The sequence below is a fragment of the Doryrhamphus excisus genome, chromosome 6, assembly GCF_030265055.1.
Source record: "Doryrhamphus excisus isolate RoL2022-K1 chromosome 6, RoL_Dexc_1.0, whole genome shotgun sequence".
NCBI classification, from domain to species: Eukaryota; Metazoa; Chordata; class Actinopteri; order Syngnathiformes; family Syngnathidae; genus Doryrhamphus; species Doryrhamphus excisus.
Window position 1 is genome coordinate 3,601,488 of NC_080471.1, and position 21,419 is coordinate 3,622,906.

At 41.5% G+C, this 21,419-nt stretch overlaps 3 protein-coding genes across 3 annotated transcripts; 2 read left to right on the forward strand and 1 right to left on the reverse strand.

Moving 5' to 3' along the window:
* The first annotated feature begins 982 nt into the window (after positions 1-982).
* On the forward strand, positions 983-4,714 carry c1galt1c1 (C1GALT1-specific chaperone 1). The gene is made up of 2 exons (XM_058076338.1): positions 983-1,149; positions 2,217-4,714. Exon 2 carries the CDS (start codon positions 2,227-2,229, stop codon positions 3,184-3,186), a length of 960 nt encoding a protein of 319 aa, XP_057932321.1. The 5' UTR covers positions 983-1,149; positions 2,217-2,226; the 3' UTR covers positions 3,187-4,714.
* On the reverse strand, positions 4,305-8,703 carry mcts1 (MCTS1 re-initiation and release factor). The gene is made up of 6 exons (XM_058076339.1): positions 8,487-8,703; positions 8,054-8,206; positions 7,875-7,972; positions 7,171-7,304; positions 4,603-4,670; positions 4,305-4,514 (listed from the first exon to the last, which is right to left on the reverse strand). The coding sequence occupies exons 1-6, from the start codon at positions 8,495-8,497 to the stop codon at positions 4,433-4,435; spliced, it is 546 nt and encodes a 181-aa protein (XP_057932322.1). The 5' UTR covers positions 8,498-8,703; the 3' UTR covers positions 4,305-4,432.
* Positions 8,704-9,266: 563 nt separating this feature from the next.
* On the forward strand, positions 9,267-21,392 carry cul4b (cullin 4B). Its single transcript, XM_058076593.1, has 20 exons — positions 9,267-10,173; positions 11,344-11,459; positions 11,538-11,641; positions 11,734-11,803; positions 12,391-12,464; positions 12,544-12,706; positions 12,863-12,952; positions 14,581-14,663; positions 14,743-14,810; positions 14,884-15,002; positions 16,571-16,763; positions 16,849-16,953; positions 17,027-17,137; positions 17,234-17,319; positions 18,129-18,236; positions 18,327-18,440; positions 18,518-18,623; positions 18,695-18,867; positions 18,940-19,092; positions 20,485-21,392. The coding sequence occupies exons 1-20, from the start codon at positions 9,708-9,710 to the stop codon at positions 20,578-20,580; spliced, it is 2,598 nt and encodes an 865-aa protein (XP_057932576.1). The 5' UTR covers positions 9,267-9,707; the 3' UTR covers positions 20,581-21,392.
* The last annotated feature ends 27 nt before the right edge of the window (positions 21,393-21,419 follow it).

Below are 21,419 nucleotides of genomic sequence, written 5' to 3' on the forward strand. Positions count from 1 at the left end.
TGTAACGCTGTGCAATGCATGTCTGACAGCTGTTAGAAACCCTCCACAATGGAACTCAGCCCAATGTAACAAAGCCAAGAAGGCAGAGTTGGGACCCACTCCTCCGTCACCTCGCTGCACCACACCTTCAAGGGAAAACACGCACGGTACCGTGTACGAGAATCACATAAACAAGTACCGGTGCTCAGGCCCTGGGCCTTTTGTCAAACTGAAAGGTCCTTAATGTTCTTCAGACGTGAGGAATTAGCTTGTGTCCACGTCTCTGATGTTGTTACTGAAAGTGACATTTCATACGTCTTAAAGGGCGACTTTGTCAAGTTTGAGCGTGAGGGAAAGACATCGAGTGGGGGCTGTCCGGCACGTAGATACGTATCTGCTGTAGAATAGCGCACCATGAACGGAGTGCATCGTCTCACTGCTGTAGCTCATACAGTGTTACAAACAAAATAAGTCTTTAAAAATAAGCTGATGACAACTTTGAGTGGAAAGATTTACGCATTTTGGGTCAGCGCTTGTCATTGAGAAGTGATGGTGGGTACCGCAGCCAAACCAGTTGAGTAGCACTGGTCTAAAAGAGCCGGACTACACTGCAGAAGAAACTGTAAACTAGTATCAGCATTGTTGATGTTGAGTAATTTAGCCTGTCAGTGAATACTAAGTAAACATTGCTATTATAAAGGTTAAGCTAATTTACATTTATAGTCAATTATTTACATTACATATCAAAATAACCTATATGTGGACAGAGAAGTGATCTGGTTTCAGTGTATTTATTTCACCAGTACATTAAATAAATTAGCTACAATATTAGAATGTCACATGTACAATAAAGTAAAAATAACAAAATTATTACTGTATATTTTTTATTTTTGTGCAAAAAACCCGGTAAATGTTTAAATATGAGTATGATTCTTAAAAACGTTTTTTTTTCCAAGGGAAAACAAACGTAACCATGACGTCACCTTAAGGAACCATTCCAAGCTGACGACGTACACACGTGACCAGAGAGAAGGCGGAAGTCGGCAGAATGTGAACCATGCACTGTAATGGCTATTTTCCTACGTGGGCCAAAGTGGAATAGTGGGATCTGAAAGACCAACCCAAACTGGAGCAGCACCTTGCCAAGGAGCGCCGCCCTCCCTCGATACAGTAAAGACTTCATTTTTATTGTATTTATCTCCACAATTAAGCGCCCAGTTGTTGACGGCCATAATTTGCTAATGGTTAGCTTGTACGCTACAGCAACGTTTGTCATTAAGTTTGGAAAGTTTTTTTTAACAATACCGCCAATAATGGCTCGACTTGTCGGTTTCTTATCTGTTTCATATCTATTTATGTTCACGTCGGCAATTATAAAAGTTTTGCTTCGCGCCACCAGCAGTGGCGTCATTAGTGTCACTTTTAAAGAAGGTTTACGCTTTATCGTGTTTGTCATCTTCATGTCTCTGCAGACCAAACCAGTTTATTTTCATAGCGACACGCCATCAGTCTTAAATGCCATGTTGTGGTCACAAAATGACACATCCATTCACATTTACAGAATTCCCCCAAATGTAAGACCCATATTGGTATGGCAGGGTTTCTTTGTTTCGGAAACTTTGATACGTACACTTAATTTATCATGTCTGAAAAGGCGCAGGAAGAAGCAGAGCTTATGTCATCACCCCCTTCCCCATTACTGATCATTCATTCACACCATAGGTTGACTTGGGCCACCAGTGCTGGTGTACAAATGGGAATGGATGGTGGTGGTCGGACACATGTGTCTACAAATGTAGATTATTATATATATTATATATAATAATTATTTATAATTATATTATTATATATAAAAGATTATTACATTCTTGACCCTATATATGCTTTGTTACTTTTAATGACAACTAAGAGTATGAAGCAGTATATATATGAGGCATTTATGATGCAACTCTGCTCTCTCTCAGCAATAAAAACATCGACTTAACCGATTACTGTCCACATACTCACTCCTCTTCGCATCACTTGACTGGCTGACTCACCGACAAATGTTACTTCAGGTTGTTTTTAGCAGTGATGGTTGCGGCACTGGGTTTCCAATATCTTGTTCTTCATAGTGTCCAACTGGGACAAAGCAAAAGTAGGAGAAAACAATCCCTAGTTTAAAGACAAAATGATTGAGAGCAAACAATGAGAGTGGAAGTACCTTAAAGTCGGTGTCTTCTTGTACTTCTGTGCAGTTTTGCAAAGATGTTGGCCGAAGGATGCTCTTTTGTGAAGGGGGCGGCCTTGGGAGGTCTCTTCTGCCTGGTGCTGTCGCTCCTGGCTAGTTTCAGCCCCAGCAACCAGCCTGGGTCGGAGGAGCGCCACCATCACCACCATCACGTCCAAGCACCGAGTAACGACGAGCTTAAGCGCCTGTCGGACTCTGAGGCCGAGGAATTGACAAATCAGGTCCGTGTATATTGCGTCATTATGGTGCAGCCCAAGGTTCTGGTCCACTGGGCCGCCGCCGTGGACACCTGGAGCAAACACTGTGACAAGGCTGTGTTTTACACCTCAGAGTCCTCCAAAGCCCTGGAGGCAGTGGACCTGAGCGAAAAGGATGATTGGGCGAGGTTGCGTAAAGCTCTGAAGCACGCCTACGAGCACGCCGGGGATTTTCGCTGGTTCTATATATCGCAGCCCACCACATTCGCCATCATCGAGAACCTTAAGTACCTGCTGCTCACTAAGGACCCCAGCGAGCCATTCTACATCGGGAACGCCATGAAGTCTGGCGAGCTGGAGTACGTTGCGTACGACAGCGGCATCGTCCTCAGCTACGAGGCTCTCAGGAGGCTGGTGGGCGTTTTCCAAGACAGTGACAAGTGTCCCATGAGAGGACACAGCCTGTGGATGCTGAGCGAAGACAAGCAGCTGGCTGTGTGCCTCAAGTACACGGGCGTGTTCGCCGAAAACGGCGAGGATGCGCACGGCAAGGGCCTGTTCAATGGCAAGAGCATCGAAATGTTGATAAAGGACAGCATGAAGAACAACCCCCAAAACGTGGTGGAAGGCTGCTGCTCCGACATGGCCGTCACCTTCAGCGGGATGAGCCCAAATCAGATGCAGGTGATGATGTACGGCATCTACAGACTGCGTCCTTTCGGCCACGATTTTCACGACTGGTTGACGTTTAACCCCCCGGAAGGTTCAGAAAATGACTAGATCTGGCTTTTTATATTAACTGCTTGTATGGGAAGATAGTTTTCTAATGTTGATTTGTCCAACTGGATGTTTACTGCAGAGGGAATCCAGCTTTTACAAGTTTTCTACCTTTTGCACTCTTTGCACCCGATCCTGGAGTGTTACCAGTCGATGGGCACACTGTCCTTTTGAATGAAGAGACGAGCTACGTCAGTGCAGAGGTTACCAGCAGGTTTTGTTTCTTGTAATGTCCTACGGCCTTTTTAATGTATTTGTCTTACTGTATGTGTGGTGGTCCTGCAGCTGCATAACATGGAAGCACCAAACGTTGATTTTGAATGTTGAATTTGGTTCTGCTCTGGAAGATCACAGGGCGGAACAACCTATGACAGCCTATGACAACAGGAAATTATGTGGGTGATTACTTTTTGTATGTGTCAAATCATTATTGGATAACCGGCACTTGATAATGACTAAATTATTAAAAATGATAATAAAAGTTGGAAACATGTAACTGGTCATGTTCAGCAAGTGTTGTCAGCTTAGCTAGAAATATTGCACGCTTAACAGAAGGTGGGGTTTATTGCTGTGCTGACCCGGCCTTGAGTCATGTGTAAATATGTCCACGCCCTGTATTGCTGCGTGGGCAAGCCTTGCTCCAACTGATAGTACAAAGATCTTATGATACACCACTTTTCAACAGTTTTAAATCCGTATCAGAGGTATGTATTGTGCAAAATCTAGCTGTGATGCTGGAAATGCTTTTAGTCAGGTCTACAGGGAACACTCCGTTTTGCAAATCTGTAGCTTTAATGCTCATGAGCTGTGTTTGTCTCAGAGTGTGTGACTGTACCAGGCTGTATTGTGCACCTTTATCCACCTTTTCCATACACCCTAACTCTGCCCTTGTCCAGTGTAATAGATGTCATATACAACAGTCAATACATTTAGGTTGAGGTCATGAAAAGCTGCAATTTCTAAAGCAAGCGTTTGAAGTGGCTCAAACAAGTGAGTGAGATCATTGATTTTTCTTGTATTGGTGCTCATACACAGGCTCTCGGGCCACTTTATTCCTGTTAGATCATCAAGTAAGGGGGATCCTTCAACCAGACCCAAAGCAACAACTCACAAAGAGAAGATGCGTTCAAAGCGTGGGGTTTCTTTTAATTGGTGCACAATGGTGGACTGGTTCAAAGCTTCGAATAAATTGGTGTAAACAGATGAGCCGTCAAGCTCACTAAATATTTTGAGGGAGGTGGGATGTGTCTTATTTATACGTCTTCATGTGCCACAAGCCGTCATTCAGATAGTGAACATTCTCGATCCCGATGCCCTTGTTGACTTTTTCTCTGTGTGCAGAAGGCAAAATGATTAGAAGAGACCCCATTAAAATGGCTTAGACTCCATTTAAAGTTTGAGTAACCATATTAAACTTACATGCTCTCTGCAGACATCTTCATGACGCCAACACACAGTGCGTGTTGTTTACCCTCTGCCATGATGGCCTGTGCGCTTTGGTTAAGGATGTAGCGTAAGATGACGTGATTAAGTCAAATGTTCATTTACATATGCACATGACTGTTTTGGCAGAATGAAAATAAATGCGGGCTGTACAGCGGACGAGTGGTTAGCACGCAGGTCACATAGCTAGGAGACCGGAGTTCAATTCCACCCTCGGCCATCTCTGTGTGGAGTTTGCATGTTCTCCCCGTGCATGCGTGGGTTTTCTCCGGGTTCTCCGGTTTCCTCCCACATTCCAAAAACATGCTAGGTTAATTGGCCACTCCAAATTGTCCATAGGTATGAATGTGAGTGTGAATGGTTGTTTGTCTATATGTGCCCTGTGATTGGCTGGCCACCAGTCCAGGGTGTACCCCGCCTCTCGCCCGAAGACAGCTGGGATAGGCTCCAGCACCCCCGTGACCCTCGTGAGGATAAGCGGTAGAGAATGAATGAATGAAAATAAATGCCGCACCTCAAACTTGACCTAAATGTGCCTTTTAAACACTACAGTCTACACTTGTATTACATAATATTGTAGACATTATAGAAAAGGCATAACGAACTCACACGTTAGCATTGGGAGAGTTCAGTGTTATTTGTTTACTTTTCAACGCAATAGGAGTGCATTACTGACACTGTTGACAAGTGTAAAATACGTGCCAACATGCTTATTTGATAGGCCATATTATATATATATATATATATATATATATATATATATATATATATATATATATATATATATATATATATATATATATATATATATATATATGCTTCTTATATTGATACTCATATATTTAATAGGCCATATTCAACCAATTACTATTTAGGTTTTCGCCAATAAAAATGTATTTATGTGACTTTCATCTTTAAAAAAACTTTTAATTAAAAAAGGGGGAAAAAATCATCCTCACCCCTCGCTGTTCAAATTTCATTCTATCATGGCTTTTCTACAATATATTAATCCTTCACGTTGTTTCTCGGTTGAATATGGCATATCATTATACAAATTATATGCAAATGTGTAGTTTTGCTTAAATGAAGCATTTAAGTATTAAAACTACTAAACGACCAAACCACCAATGCACCACATAGTAAATGACATTAATGAAATGTAGTCTCTTACATTGGTCACCAGGTGTCAGTAGTGTTGCTGTAATGTTTGATGAGAGACACAAGCATCAGACTTCATCTCCATTTGCAGGTTGGAATTCTCTCACAACAATGACAATAATATCTACTAAACTAAATCAAATTAAAAACACAGGCTAATTTTGTAATCCTGACGTCCCTTCCTATAATTCGCCCTTTCAGGTCCCCTAGGGAAAGCATTTATGGATGTTTGTTACATGTGAATGTTTTAGGCCAAACAAATATATTACATATAATATATTATATTATTGTTGACATATTAGTCAACGACAACACAAACTGCAGTTTTTAAATGAAACTTTTTATTAAGGGACAAAAAATATCCAAACCTACATGGCCCTGTGTGAAAAAGTGATTGCCCCCTAATCTTAACTAGTTGGGCCATCCTGAGCAGCAACAACTGCAATCTAGCATTTCAGCACTAACTTTCAATGAGGCTCTTACAGCGCTGTGGCGGAATTTTGGCCCACTCTTCTTCTAATTGTTGTAATCCCGACACATTGGTGGCTTTTCCAGCATGAAGCGCCCTTTTAAGATCAAGTCACAGCATCTCAGTAGGATGCAGGTCAGGACTTTGACTAGGCCACCCCAAAGTTTTCACTTTTTTCCCCTTCAACCATATAGTGGTGAACCTGCTGGTACGTTTTGGGTCATTGTCCTGCCACCCAAGTTGGTTTCAGCTTGAGGTCAAGAACAAATGGCCGGACATTCTTGAGGATTTTTTTTGGTAGACTTCAGAAATCATGGTTCTGTTTATCCCAACAAGTCTTCCAGGTCCAGGAGCAGCTCCAGACCATCACACTACCATCACCGTATTCCAAATATTTAGTCTCGTCAGACAACAAGATGTTTTCTGGCAAAATTGAGATAAGCCTTAATGTTCTTTGGAACTCTGCCATACAGGCCGTTTTTGTCCAGTGTCTTTCTCCCAGTTAATCTCAGTTGTGTTTTTTCCAATCACTTTTTCACATAGGGCCATGTAGGTTTGCCCCCCCCCCTTACTTAATAGTGAAAGGTTTCACTTCAACACTGCATTTTCTGTTCAGTTGCACCGTCAGTGACTACATTTGTTTGATATCTGAAACTTAAGTGTGAAAAACATGGTGTCTTAAATGACTTATTTTGCCTACTCTATTAGGTATTGTGAGTGTAAAGGTGACTATAGTGTAGAGGACTCAATAATAATAATATTAAAAACTGTATTTAGAAAGTCAACCTGGTTTTCTATACTCTTACTACATAAATATTCAATTTATTACCTACGTACTTGTGCACTTACCTGCACAATGCTGAAGAAATGTGCACAGAAAGGGAATTCTTTCAAATGATGAAGGTTAAAAAGGATACAACAACAGTGTCAGATTCAGCTGGATAGAGTTTGGCGCCCGGGGACGTCAGCCCTGGACACATGATGTTGGCTCCACTTAAGACAAATTTGATGGCCCCTTTGTCGACTTGCTGGTGTGGAAGAATGAACGGATCTGAGAGGGGACAATATGATTAGTGTAATAGGGCCGCACAAGTCTGCAAAAAATGTGTTTAAAAAATAAAAAAAGGTTGCGATTCTCTGGGATGGTTTTCTTGCACATACACACAGCATATTCTGAGTCATGGTAGTATTTTAAATAAATCCATTTTAGTTGTATTCTCATTATTATTTGACTCATTGTGTTCTTCCGCATTAAATAAACTTCCAGTGGTCTTTCTGATGTTCTTTATGGGAAGTCCTGGAAGCACACTTGACGGGGGACTTACTCGATAAAAATGACTATATTGCAATGAAAAGAATACACCTGCTCACCTTACAATACATTCATGCACATAATAAAGGTAAGCCAAGAAATAAGTCAATCCATGAATATGGGGAGTACAGCCACCTCGCCCTGGCCGACCATCATGTTAATGAAGCACAAGTCCTCGAGTATAAGGGCAGCGTTTGTTTGATTTGAAATGAAATGACATGCTATTTTGAATCAAAATGGTCTATTCTTTGTCACGCCTGAGTGTGGAAGCATTATAAACACGAGCAACACTTGGCCTGAGTGACTTACATTTATGTAACAATCTCAGCGTGGGGTAGAACGGGCCTTCTCGTTGTCTAAAGAAGAGCAACTCTCCGTTCACTGTCAAGATTTCAATGTGTTCATGGCTGCAAAATGAAAACCAAAAGCTGTCAGATTAACAAATCAATGGCCGAGATTTGGATAAATGTAAATAAGAGAAAACATACCATCTCACAATTTTGACAGGGTCCTTCTTTGGCATGATGTGATTGAGCCATGATTCAATTTCAGGAAACTGATCCAGCAGCTGGCTCTTTATGCCTTTAATGACGGAGGTTTTCAACTGTATGCAGTTTGACACATTTTCCTTCTCATCGAACCTTAAAGGAAATCACAAAATGAGCACTCTAGTACACATGATCATAACATATACGCTGACACAACAATTACAGTCAATCAAATGCTTGCCTTAGTAGCTTCTACATGTTCCCTAACATCAGCACACTGCAGCTTTGAAATGTATGTAATACATATATACAAAACGTCAAACACTTGATTCAACGCGTCCATCTGAGACAGACATTCAACAAGCACAGACTTAACCAAGCCTGCGCTAGCTCAGTTAGCTTTAGCCGCTGTATCAAAATAATGACAACGTACTTTTTAAACATCTTCTTTGGTCGTCGTTTCCTCGATTTTCTGTGTGATCCAAGATTTGTTCTTACACTCACCGCTCATGTACAATACTTTTAAGAGCAACGAGGCAAAAATACCGTGATAAAAATGGTCAAGTTAAGAAGAACACACGCCTGTTTACGACGACGGAAAGCAGTACGTAAATTTACGACAGTCAAGTCATTACACGGCAGGTCAAGTCCAAATCGAGTCTGATGGAAGTGGCGGTCTTCTATTGCCTCCTGTTACATGGCATCGGTTTAGTTGACTTGGAGATGTATTTATTTGTAATTTTTTGTATTCATTTATTTTTTTACTATGCTCCAGTGCGAGCTACCAGACATCATTTCGCTACATTTGCATACATAATGACCATTTTTAAGTCGTGTCAGACAAGCCATTCACACGAGACAGTATAAATTAATAATATTTTTATTTCAATATTTATTGTATGAACAAAGTAGTATAGGTAGTAAAGGTAGAACAAAATAAACATGATCCCAAACAGTAGTAATTAACTATACAGTACATTCAATCTTGACTCTTTTTTATAGTGTTTTTATTTGAGTAATAATCTAGTATAGGAAAAGCATACATAGCATACAGTAAAAATTAACCATACACCTAACATTTTCTGGAATAAATCAACGGTTATCTGGCTTTTCTCGAGCGTGTGTTTATTGCATGGCGCCATCTTGTGGGCGAAATGAATGCAACAATTAAAAAAACACGTTGGTGCAAAAGTACTTTTGTACAAAGTACTTCCGGTGGGGTCACCAGTAGTTTTTATTAGCCATTTTTCTCATGTTTACCACTGCTCGTTACTCTCATGTGAACATACTTATACTTTATTTCTTTAATAAGTAATAGTCTTTATTATTTGTTTATGTCCACGTTACTCATCGCCGGACCTTCTCGCAGCAAACGCGGTTAAAGACGAGCGAGGCGAAAAGAGGAAGCAATAGACGACCATCTTTCTTTTTGGATGCCAGCAGCAATAACAAGAGAGCAGAGCTAGCTTCAAGTGTACTTTCCACACGTTTATCATCTTTCCTCTATTGGGACTAAAAAAGAAGCAAGCCGAGGGAAGCTTTGCGTTGAGATAAACGGACACCGACCACCGAGCTGACCCCCCGCTTAAGCTAGCCTTTGGGAAGTTTGCGACCAAGAAGACTGGCTGCTAAGAATTAGTATTCCCGTTCTTTCATGTTTCCAACAGGTTTATCTTCCCCTAACCCCCCACCACCGCCGACCCAGGAGGCAAGAGCGACGGCTACTGATGTCAAAAACGACAGCAGCAACATTATATCTTCGAAGAAGAGGAAAATAAACGGCTCCGAGAGGGAAGAGACTAGCGACACCATCTCCCCTTCGCCTCCCAAGACCCTCACCTCTTCTTCCTCCTCGTCGTCCTCTTCCTGCTCGCCCACCCCGGCGCACATCCAGAAGAAGTTGCGCTTCGAGGATTCCGTGGACTTCATCGGTTTGGATGTGAAAATGGCCGAGGAGGCTGCCGCTGCTTCGTGCTCCAACAACAAAAGCAAAGCCGCGCTGCTGGCCGCCGGCGTGGGCCACCATGCCAACGGACTGAGCAAGAGCGCCGCAGGCTCCGGGACCTTCTCCAACAGCAAGCCCGGAGCCGCCAAGAAACTAGTCATCAAGAATTTCAAAGGTAGTAAAACATATCTAAAACATATCGACGTCTTGCAATGAAACAATGCATCGTTACCGGTCATGTCCTCAAATGGTCCCCGGTTATTAAGAGCAACAGAGGGCTAAACTGGCTGCTATTTTGGCCATTAAACTCAGGACCAATTCTTAGGAAGTTAAACTGACTCTATACTCAACCTTAACCTGAAACAACTAAACCTAACCACAACCAGGGATGTGCAAAGTGCAATTGACAACCTCCTTTTTTTAATTGGCCCACGGCACAAAAAACAGCAAATTGGGGGGAGGCATGGAATAAAAAGGCTCAATGTAAAGGAAAAGATCAAAATGTTGATACTAATAATAACACCTGACTTTGTCTTGAAATATATTTCTTCCTCAATGTAACTTGCGCAAGGGCATATGTTACCAATAGTGATTTCAAATAACAGGACAAAAATGTGTATTTGTCACTATTATGAATGAAACGGTCTTGTATACACGTATAGTCATGGAAGAAATTATTAGACCAGTTTGTTTTTAATACCTGGTACAACTAAAGATCAATTTGTTTGGACAAATATAATGACGACAACAACAAAAAAAACACTATGGCTATTCATGTAATACCTTAAGTGATTTTGGTTATTTTCAGGAAAACCATGGAAGTTGTGCGATATCATCTCTTCAATGAAATTCTAACAAGCTATGCACCATTAGTTGTGCCATGCATTAAATGGATGGATAAACTGAAGAAACCAGGGTCTAATAATGTTGTCCATGACTGTAGATGCATGTAGCATGTGTCCATACACAAAAGCGGTCTCAAACAAGCTATGGGCAATTAATTGGTCATTGGTAAATGTGGCGGCTGGATACTGATCACTCATAATGCTTCAAATGCTGCTACTGCTATCTTTTGGAGTCGATGAAATAAGAGGTTACCCACAGCCGCAGCTGTTAATGTCTTTGACCTGGTGCTATTTAAATACCTGAGTGGTTATTTGCTTTTTTTTTTAATCACATACCTGGTGACTACAGGATTTATGATTTATTGTAAATACCTTTGGGAGTCCAGATGATTTTGATGGAGCCAATATCTATTTGCACCACTAACACGGGGCAGTAATGTCTTCACTGTGAGTAGTCATTGTATAAAAATACACCAGTGTTGTTTTGCCCCCCCACGCAGAAAAACCCAAGTTGCCAGAGAACTACACACAGGAGACGTGGCAGAAGCTGAAGGAGGCTGTGGAGGCCATTCAGAACAGCACTTCCATAAAATACAACCTGGAGGAGCTCTACCAGGTCTTGCTTGCGGTCCCCCACGCCCTCGCTATCTAACCTGTGCTTTGCACTAATTAATTTGACTTCTTCTGCCTGCAGGCTGTAGAGAACCTGTGTTCCCATAAGATCTCTGCCAAGCTTTACAAACAGCTGAGGGCCGTGTGTGAAGACCACATTAAGGCCCAGATCAATCAGTTTAGAGAATATCCTTTTAATAATATGAATGTTCATATTCTTATACTGTTATTGTTATTATGACTCACTAACCTGACGTTTGCCTTAATGTTGTTCTCACGGGCGCGCTGGACAGTGTGCTCTTTCTGAAGAAGATTGACAAGTGCTGGCAGGATCACTGCAGACAAATGGTATGCCTTGACATTGTGTTGGAAATACACCTGTACCTGTAAAAATAATGTGACCTGATAGGCAGGCGTTGCCGTGGCATTGAATTGCATCTCAATGGAATCTCTTAAGTGTCAAATTGTTGTCAAAATAACATTTAAAGTGGCCCGTGTAGTTAATATAGTTGTCATACAAGTGTAAAAATAATATAAATACGCCTTGGGTATATTTGTCATGAAAAGTATGGATATTTAATCCATACTTACTAATACCACTAATACCATACCATACTAAACAGGCATTTTCTGCGGTTCTACTGTATTTTAGAGCTTACCAGTATTTAATTTGGCTTGTTGCAATCCATATACTGATGGTTAACTTCATTATGTACATCTTCGCAACCAGATCCAATACACAAGCTTTGTCAAATTCCACATTTGGATAATGTCTTGATGGGGGCGATCAGAGAGTTTTTTGCAGTTGTTTGTAGTTTGCAGTGCTGTAATATGCTCACGTAGATGCATAAATAAGAGAACCTGATCATTAGAAACACCTGGAAGTATAAAATGGTGTAGTATTTGGTCTGACACGGTTGTGTTTTCTTCCACAGATCATGATCAGAGGTATTTTTTTATTTTTGGACCGCACCTATGTTTTACAAAACTCAATGCTGCCATCTATTTGGTGAGTGATCTGCCACCTTCCTTTTTTTCTACACTTCTGCCGTTTCAATGTTAGGCGAAAGTTGTTGTCTGCCTCACAGGGACATGGGTTTGGAGCTCTTCAGGTTCTACATCATCAGTGACTTGAAGGTCCAGAGCAAAACCATCGACGGCATCCTGTTGCTCATCGAACGGGAGAGAAACGGCGAGGCAATAGACCGCAGTCTGCTGAGGAGCCTGTTGAGCATGCTCTCTGACCTGCAGGTAACTCAACTTGGCTCAATACAGGATGGTTGTACTGATGGGACTCCTAAGAACTGCTTAATATGAGCCCTTTTAGCTCGTATGTGATGAAGAGTGCAGCTTTAGGAGCTTCCTGTTGACAAACGACTTTAATGAAAGTGTTCTGACCCCCGACAGATTTACCAAGACTCCTTCGAGCAGCGATTTTTAGAGGAGACAAACCGACTGTACGCTGCAGAGGGACAGAGGCTGATGCAGGAGCGAGAGGTAATAGTTTGCTGCTTTAGTCTTCTCGTTATGAAGAATGAACTCGCAAACACTCCAAGAATGCCCTTAAAAATAGAGATACTCACAAAACAAAGACATTTCCGGAATGTAAATCTGGGAAGAATGTCTGAAGTCAGTAGCTAATCCACCAATAAATGATGAGAAGTATGTGTGTACTTAACATCTGACATGGCGACCGTTCATGTGAACTCATTTGCATGAGATTAATTTAGCCTGAAATGAAAAACACACTTTACAGAGCGTGCATTCTCTCTGTCGTAAAGCTTTATTGTCATAGTGCCAGACGCTATATTTGCCCTCGGTAAAAGCCTAAAGTATGATTGCTGCAAGGGGCGTCAGATGATTGGCCAGACGGGCACCATGAGAACAAGACAAGATTTTTAAGAGAAGTACATCCAATCATTTTCTCTGCCGCTTACCCTCACTGGGGTTGCGGGCATGCTGGGGCCTATCCCGTGTCTTTGGTACACCCTGGACTGGTGGCCAGCCAATCACAGGGCACATATAGACAAACAACCATTCACACTCACATTCATACCTATGGACAATTTGGAGTGGCCAATTAACCTAGCATGTTTTTGGAATGTGGGAGGAAACCGGAGTACCCCAAGGAAAGCCCAGAGAACATGCAAATTCCACACAGAGATGCCCCAGTAGAGAATCGAACCCAGGTCTTCTCGATCTCCTGACTGTGTGGCCTACATGCTAATGTCAACAAAATGTTTTTTTGTTTTGTTGGTAGTTTCAAATAATTACTTGCTCATTGGTGTTGATGGGCTGACTTTGCTCATTCATCTTCTCACACGGAGGCTGTGGCATTTGGCTTGCAAGTATCTTTTTCCCTCAGGTTACCTTGCATTGATTACCTTGCATTTGATAATGTCCAAATTAGGGATGCAACTGACCCGATCAGGTATCGGGATCAGGTTCCGACACCAGCGTAATTTTTTTTATACGCCTGCGGAGATTAATCTATGAGCCACATATGTGCTTTAATGTTGTCAGCCCACGTAGCTGTCTCCACACATGCATTGGAGCTGTCTTCCTCACTCGCACCACACACACACACACACACATATGCGTGCGTTTATGACACAAAACTACACAAACCTTCTGTGTTTCTACAATATCATACTTGCCTGTATAGAGGAGTTTATGGTAAAATCAACAATAAATAAGCGACTAATAATAATAAATAATAAGCGACTCAGACGTTATATTGATGTCCGATTGTCTGTAAAGCCGTGGAGAAGCCAGGCTGAGCACTGTGTCTGTCTGTGTGTGTGTGTGTGTGTGTGTGTGTGTGTGTGTGTGTGTGTGTGTGCGTGTGCCTGTTGGTAGCCGGCTACGTTCACTGATATTTTTCTAGCTACATTTGCTGCTTTTCTTTTGGCATGTTGGCATATGAACAGAGCTCTGATATCAGAATGGCATCAGTATCGGCACATATGCCGTATCGTGTGCCATTTTCTACTTTAAATCCGTTATTAACCCGCCTCTCGCCCAAAGACAGCTGGGATAGGCTTCCAGCACCCCCCGCGACCCTCGTGAGGAAAAAGCGGTAGAAAATGAATGAATGAATGAATCTGTTATTAATGTGGTTGCAGGTACCAGAGTATCTCCATCATGTCAACAAACGCTTGGAGGAAGAGGCGGACAGAGTCATCACATATTTAGACCAGAGCACACAGTGAGTGTTGGCCTTTCTGTTCATTCGATTCAAAATAAAAGGAAACGGAAAACTGGAAAATTGTTTCTTTGCCTTCCAGAAAGCCGCTAATTGCCACAGTGGAGAAGCAGCTGCTAGGAGAACATCTCACTGCAACGCTGCAAAAAGGTACGCATTATTAGAGTGCATTAGACACAAGATGGAGACTATTAGTAATCGTTTGTGACTTGTGTTGGTCCAGGGCTGACACACCTGCTGGATGAAAACAGGATTCAGGATCTTTCTCTCCTCTATCAGCTCTTCAGTCGAGTGCGAGGTGGGGTTCAGGTGCTCCTGCAGCACTGGATAGAGTACATAAAGGTACCTGACTGTCTGCATTTTCCCGCTCCAGACTATAACAATATCATAAAAGAAGTTACATTGAGGACCATCAAGTTTTACACGTGTGTAATCCTACCCCTTTCCTGTGTCTATTTCTGATCATTGGTTCACAGCATGCGTTTTCCATGTTGACGCTTGAAATCATTCATGCATTTGTACCATTAAATAATTAATCATTCAAAAGCAGGCCCGTCACAATAACACATTTTGCTGGGCGATAATTGTCCTACAATTTATTTATAAACAATATTATTGTCAACATTTTTCATGAATGTAATAATATGTGCATAATAGTGTGGGTACACCGTATCAAAAGCAATAAACATTAGTTTCTTAACATTGTACGGTGATTGAAATGTCAAAAGCTTTTAAATAAACAAAACGACAAACAAAAAAAACAGTAATGAACGCAAAATGGACTCTATTTTAGCAAAAATTGCACCTAAATCAAAATCACATTTAATCATAATATTTCTGATTTTGAATCAGTTTCACTTTCGTTATATTGTACAGTAAACCTCGGATATATCGGATTCAATTGTTCCCACTGGTTTTGTCCGATATAAGCGAAATCCGTTATATGCGTATACCGGAAAATGTCCTTGGCGATCCCCCAACGTTTTTTGAAGCGGTCAACCCAGCCAGTTGTGATCTTTGGATCCTCGTGGCCAAATTCCTTTGCAAAATATTCAGCTTTCTGGCGAAGCATCTCTGAGTCAATGCGGATTTCCGGTAAACCAGCATTTTGCCGGAACCAAAGAATCAGTGCATCGTCCACATCGTCATATGAGACCTTTCTAATCCGTTTGGCATCTCCCGCTTTTCGTGCAGTTTTTTCTGGATCTTCAATGTTACTCTTTATAGTGTCCTTATTTTTGAGAATGTCACTCAGTGTTCGGCCATCCGATATATGCGAGGGAAATTTAATGGAAATGCATTGACGGGACTGGAGATTTTGTCCGAAATAGGCGAAATCCGTTATGAAAAATCCGATATATGCAATGAATTTTTATTGGAAATGCATTACAGAAAAATCGGTTCTTTTTTATCTGTCCGTTGTGAGCGAATTTCCGATATATCCTAGGTTTACTGTATTTCGAATATTCGGCCAAAAAACTGAGAAATTACTCTGAAATACTCTGAAGTTCACATTATGCGTCAATGCAGACATCAGCTTATTTTCATTCACACTTCCTTGATTCACTTTTAGCAACATTGTGTGTGGAATCCACTGTTTATGTTTCATGGGGTGTTACGTATTGTAAGACTTTGACTTTGGTCAAAGTACATGGTTTGTACGCAGCAAAATGCATTTGATGCACAGTGTGGTGTTTTGTATTATTTGTCACAGTGCAAATGTTAAAGATTATATTACAAATCAATTATAAAAACATGATTTCAATAAAAAACACATGCTAAATGAATGAATGACATGTATTGCTTCATATTGTTGCCACAAATGCTTCTGCTGTTGATTTCCTGTTAAATGTAATGTGGTGATCCTGTGTGTTTGATTTCCCCCTGCATCTCTGAACTCTTCCTCCCAGGCTTTCGGAAGCACAATTGTGATCAATCCTGAAAAAGACAAAACGATGGTGCAAGAGTTGCTGGACTTTAAAGACAAGGTGGACCACATCGTAGACGTGTGCTTCATGAAGAACGAGAAGTTTGTCAACGCCATGAAGGAGGCTTTCGAAACGTTCATCAACAAACGGCCAAATAAGCCCGCCGAGCTCATAGGTATTTGTTTTTTTCCCCCACCATGTTCCCGCCAGCCTGTTGAGTCGTGACCGAGCAATCACTGTAAATGTTGCTTCTTTTCCAGCCAAACATGTTGATTCTAAACTGCGGGCCGGAAACAAGGAAGCAACAGATGAAGAATTGGAAAAGATGCTGGACAAGATAATGATTATATTTAGATTCATCTATGGTAATCCTATACTTGCAACAATGGAGGTGCTTTCCTGTCTGTGGATATTAATAACATGCTGGTGTTCTTTTAGGAAAAGATGTTTTTGAGGCCTTTTACAAGAAGGATCTGGCTAAGAGGTTACTGGTGGGGAAAAGCGCCTCGGTGGATGCTGAGAAGTCAATGTTGTCAAAACTAAAACATGGTAAAACACACACACGTCGTTAAAACACGCATTGTTTAACACTTGACTGAGAATGAGAGTAAAAGAGTGTGGCCTTTCACTTTCCTTCCCTCCCAGAATGTGGAGCAGCATTCACCAGCAAACTGGAAGGCATGTTCAAAGATATGGAGCTTTCAAAAGACATTATGGTGCAATTCAAACAGGTAGGAATGTACAAAAAGGTCACCGTGCTGTGAACATGTGTTGTCATAAAGACTATGTATGCTCTAAATGCTTTGGAAGACATCCTAACATGCATGTCAAACATACAGACTCCCAGTTAATGTTAATTAACAAGTTCATTACTCCTTTTTTCTACATGACGATTTTATATACTTTATCATACTGTGTTATGCATTTATGGTGTATCAATGGTTTGGACGATCTTTTTTTTTTCCCCAACCCGCCCACATGCTCCCAAAGGGGTATTCATACATCTTTTAAAGAAAGAAGTGATTATGAAACGCCACAATAGAAGAGATAATATTTGGTGCCGTTTTAAACCAAAAAAAAACCAGCCACAGGGTGGCAAAAGTGCATTTTATAAGACCTCGCCATGCATCTCTCCCTTTATAAATACATGCTCTGCAGCTACCAGGAAGTGAAAAGGCATCTTGCCATGTAGTGCAAAGGAGGTTACACATTGAGGGGAAATTTTAAAGCATGCACACACACAGTTCAATTGCAAATGCAAAATTTGTAAATGGTTCATGGTGTTACATTTGTGTGCATAAAATAGAAAAAGGCACATAAAATATTGCTAATATTGAGATGCGCCTGTTGTCTAGAAAGACACATTTCCATATAGATTCAACGTACGTTCACGAAGAGTCGATTGCCTTGAGCCATTATGTAGATATACCCTTCTTTTTAAAATGAATGATGATATAGGATTACTGCCACGTTTGCGACCAAACCAGTTTATATACATCAATACATGCCTTCTGATGCAACGGTTTCTCCTGTTTTTCAGTATATGCAGTGCCAAAACATTCCCGGTAACATTGAGCTAACAGTGAACATCCTCACTATGGGTTACTGGCCCACATACGTACCCATGGAAGTGCACCTGCCTCCCGAGGTGAGAGCAAATAATATATTTTAAATAACTTGACGTGTCGTAAATGTGTCAAGTGTTGCCCTGAAACGCCGCCTTTTTATCTCTGTCCAGATGGTGCGGCTGCAGGAAATTTTCAAGACTTTCTACCTGGGCAAACACAGCGGCAGGAAGTTGCAGTGGCAGTCGACGCTCGGCCACTGTGTCTTAAAAGCGGAATTTAAAGAGGTGGGTGGTTTATTTCTGGGATACTCTGACGTACTTCCTCTTGTGGCATATAAACAACACAGTGTTTATCACACCAGGGTAAGAAGGAGCTGCAGGTGTCACTTTTCCAAACACTGGTGCTGCTGATGTTCAACGAAGGGGAGGAGTTCACCCTGGAGGAGATCAAACTGGCCACAGGAATAGGTACACTCATGCCAACATCCTGTCACCACCTTCTCCTCACCAAACGATTGATACATCATTTTTCTCTACAGAGGACAGTGAACTGCGTCGCACTCTGCAGTCTCTGGCGTGCGGCAAAGCACGCGTCCTCACCAAAATCCCCAAAAGCAAAGATGTGGAGGACGGCGACAAGTTCTCTTGCAACGACGAATTCAAACACAGGCTTTTCCGCATCAAAATCAACCAGATTCAGATGAAAGAAACGGTACAGTTTCGGGCTTTTATACACGGTGTGGTCTTGGTGGACAATAATCTTGAGGTGGTTGTCTCCCTGCAGGTGGAGGAGCAGGCCAGCACCACCGAGAGGGTCTTCCAGGATCGACAGTATCAGATTGACGCCGCCATCGTGCGGATCATGAAGATGAGAAAGACTCTGAGCCATAACCTTCTGATGTCTGAGGTGTACAACCAGCTCAAGTTTCCCGTCAAGGTGATTGGCAACATTCAGTATCCTCACATTTCAGCATTTATAGCTTCTCAAGGGACAGTGTACTGAAAATACTGCAAATGACTACACACATGATTGCCCAAATAGCTGACAACAGAAGTGAGAAGCAAGGTAATTGTCTCACCTCCAACATGACGATGTTAGTGTCATAGTCTGGGGCTGCACCGGTGCTGCCAGCACAAGGGACGTGCAGTTCATCAAGGGGGACAGTGGAGCAGAGCATGATTCCCTGGGAAAACTGGGCCACCAGAAGGAGCCCAAACACACCTCCAAGATGAGAAGTATCTTGCTGAGGAGGCCAAGTATGTCTCCTTCAGACCTGAACCTTAGCAATAGAGCAGCTGTGAGGCGTCCTCCTAGGAAAGGAAGGTGGACGAGCAAGCACAAGGTGTCTAACCTCCACAAGTGATGAAGAGAGTTACAGTTCTGCAGCTCTGGTGAATTCCATGACCAAGAGGATCAAAGCAGTGCTAGACGACAATGCAAGGCAACTTGTGTTGCTATCAATTTCTATAGAGGGGTCTTCTGTATTTTTTTCAGCATCAAAGGTCAAAACCTATTTTTTCTTTGAATTGCACCAAACAGTCTAGCTCATAAGGATATGAAATGTAGTGAAACCCTGCACGTCACCCTAGTATTTCAATGCAACACAATTATCTTGGCACCTAAATTGCATTTATGAGAAAACACAACCGAATTTCACCTAAATGATTAAAGGTTTGACTGTACAAACGATGGATGAACACTTATGTTTAAGTTAAAACTGCATTGGTTTTTATGAAAAAGACATTTAAATAATTGAATACGTGTTTCCTTATAACAGAAAAGCAGCAACAGTACAACATCTTAGTTTCAGATTTTGTTGGGATTGGCCTTATTTTGTTCCACATTTTTGTTTACCTTTTGAGTAAGGTTAATAATAATAATAATAATAATAATAATAATAATAGAAGCACTCCCTCACAACTCTCCCGTCAGTGAAAGATGTTTTGTTTTGCTCCAATATTCATACAATCCTGAATTAACTCATTTCTATGTTGCTGTGCTGTACATGTGAATGTATTATGACTTTAGTCAATTTGTCATGATTTATGTTTTGTCAGGTAATATCCCATCACATTTGTGCTTTTGACCAGCGCTACAGCGACAGAGCATATTAGACATAGTAGTTTGGCACTGGATTCTGGAAGAATGAACATATATCGGGTCCGGCCTTTCACTTTGAAATGTTTGCTCTTTCCAGCAAGCCATGGTTCTCTCCATTTGGAGATGGCTGTGCTTTAATACTGTCCATTGTGACATACTGCATATACTGTAAAATGTTTGTGTTTACAATATCATTCATGCTCCTCCCTCTTCTCCTTCTCCGTCCAGCCTGCTGACCTGAAGAAGAGGATAGAGTCTCTTATTGACAGAGACTATATGGAGCGTGACAAGGAGAATGCCAACCAGTACAACTATGTGGCTTAGAGAACAAAAACGGGGACAGTGATTGAGAGAGATAGAGAGAGATGCAGATGGTCACGGCGGGCCGAAAACCCTTTTTTCGCCTCGGTGGATGTTAACATTGTCATCTTCAACCCGGCTACGGACAAGCTGAATGGATGCCGCTCCACAGGAGGTTGTTCGTCAGGGGTTGGTCTTAAGATTCTGTGGACTGCGCGTCCATTGAAAGCATATGTCCATATTTCCCAGTGCCTCTGAGTTCATTGGGCGCCTTTGGACAAAGGACACACACACGTTTTTTTCAAGGCGAGGGAAAATATTTATTTTCAGTTTTTCCACACAGTTTGACGCGATACGCTCTTTTGTTACCAAGTCACTTTTTCTGTTCACTGGCAAACGCTAGTAGTAAATGCCGGCACACCTTCACAAGTTAGAAAACAATGTCTCCAGCCACAGTCAAATAACAGACTATTGGACTGCACGTGTGGTGTTGAAATGCTGCAACACAAAGCAGACAACTGCGCCTAAAAAAAAAAAAAAGGAGCACTTCTTTATTCAAGCTGCTACATTGTCAATCTTCAGTATTTGTTTTGGTCCAAAACAACAGATGTGACATTTTAACCAGCTGTGCAGCTTTTGTTTACCCCTTTTAGATGCCAAAAGCACAATGTCACCATTTCGTCAACATCTTCCATGTTTTTTTCTTCTTTCATTTAACACACTAAAGAGTTCATTGGGGCTTGCAGGAAGTAAGATGGTAAAACATTGAATAAACACCTTTTGTTTGTACAACATGTTAGGCTCATTGCTTATGATTAAAAACTCTTGCAATCAGAGTTTATTTCTATTTGTTATTTTTGTGG

Bases quoted from the DNA above. Each gene is read 5' to 3' on its own strand.
- cul4b (XM_058076593.1), top strand. From the start codon at position 9,708: ATGTTTCCAACAGGTTTATCTTCCCCTAACCCCCCACCACCGCCGACC. The intron at 11,804-12,390 runs GTATGCCTTGAC...TTTCTTCCACAG, and splicing joins AGGATCACTGCAGACAAATG to ATCATGATCAGAGGTATTTT. The intron at 17,320-18,128 runs GTAGGAATGTAC...CCTGTTTTTCAG, and splicing joins TTATGGTGCAATTCAAACAG to TATATGCAGTGCCAAAACAT.
- c1galt1c1 (XM_058076338.1), top strand. From the start codon at position 2,227: ATGTTGGCCGAAGGATGCTCTTTTGTGAAGGGGGCGGCCTTGGGAGGT.
- mcts1 (XM_058076339.1), bottom strand. The intron at 7,305-7,874 runs GTAAGTCACTCA...GTCCCCTCTCAG, and splicing joins GCTGAGATTGTTACATAAAT to ATCCGTTCATTCTTCCACAC. The intron at 4,515-4,602 runs GTAAGTTTAATA...TTCTGCACACAG, and splicing joins AAGATGTCTGCAGAGAGCAT to AGAAAAAGTCAACAAGGGCA.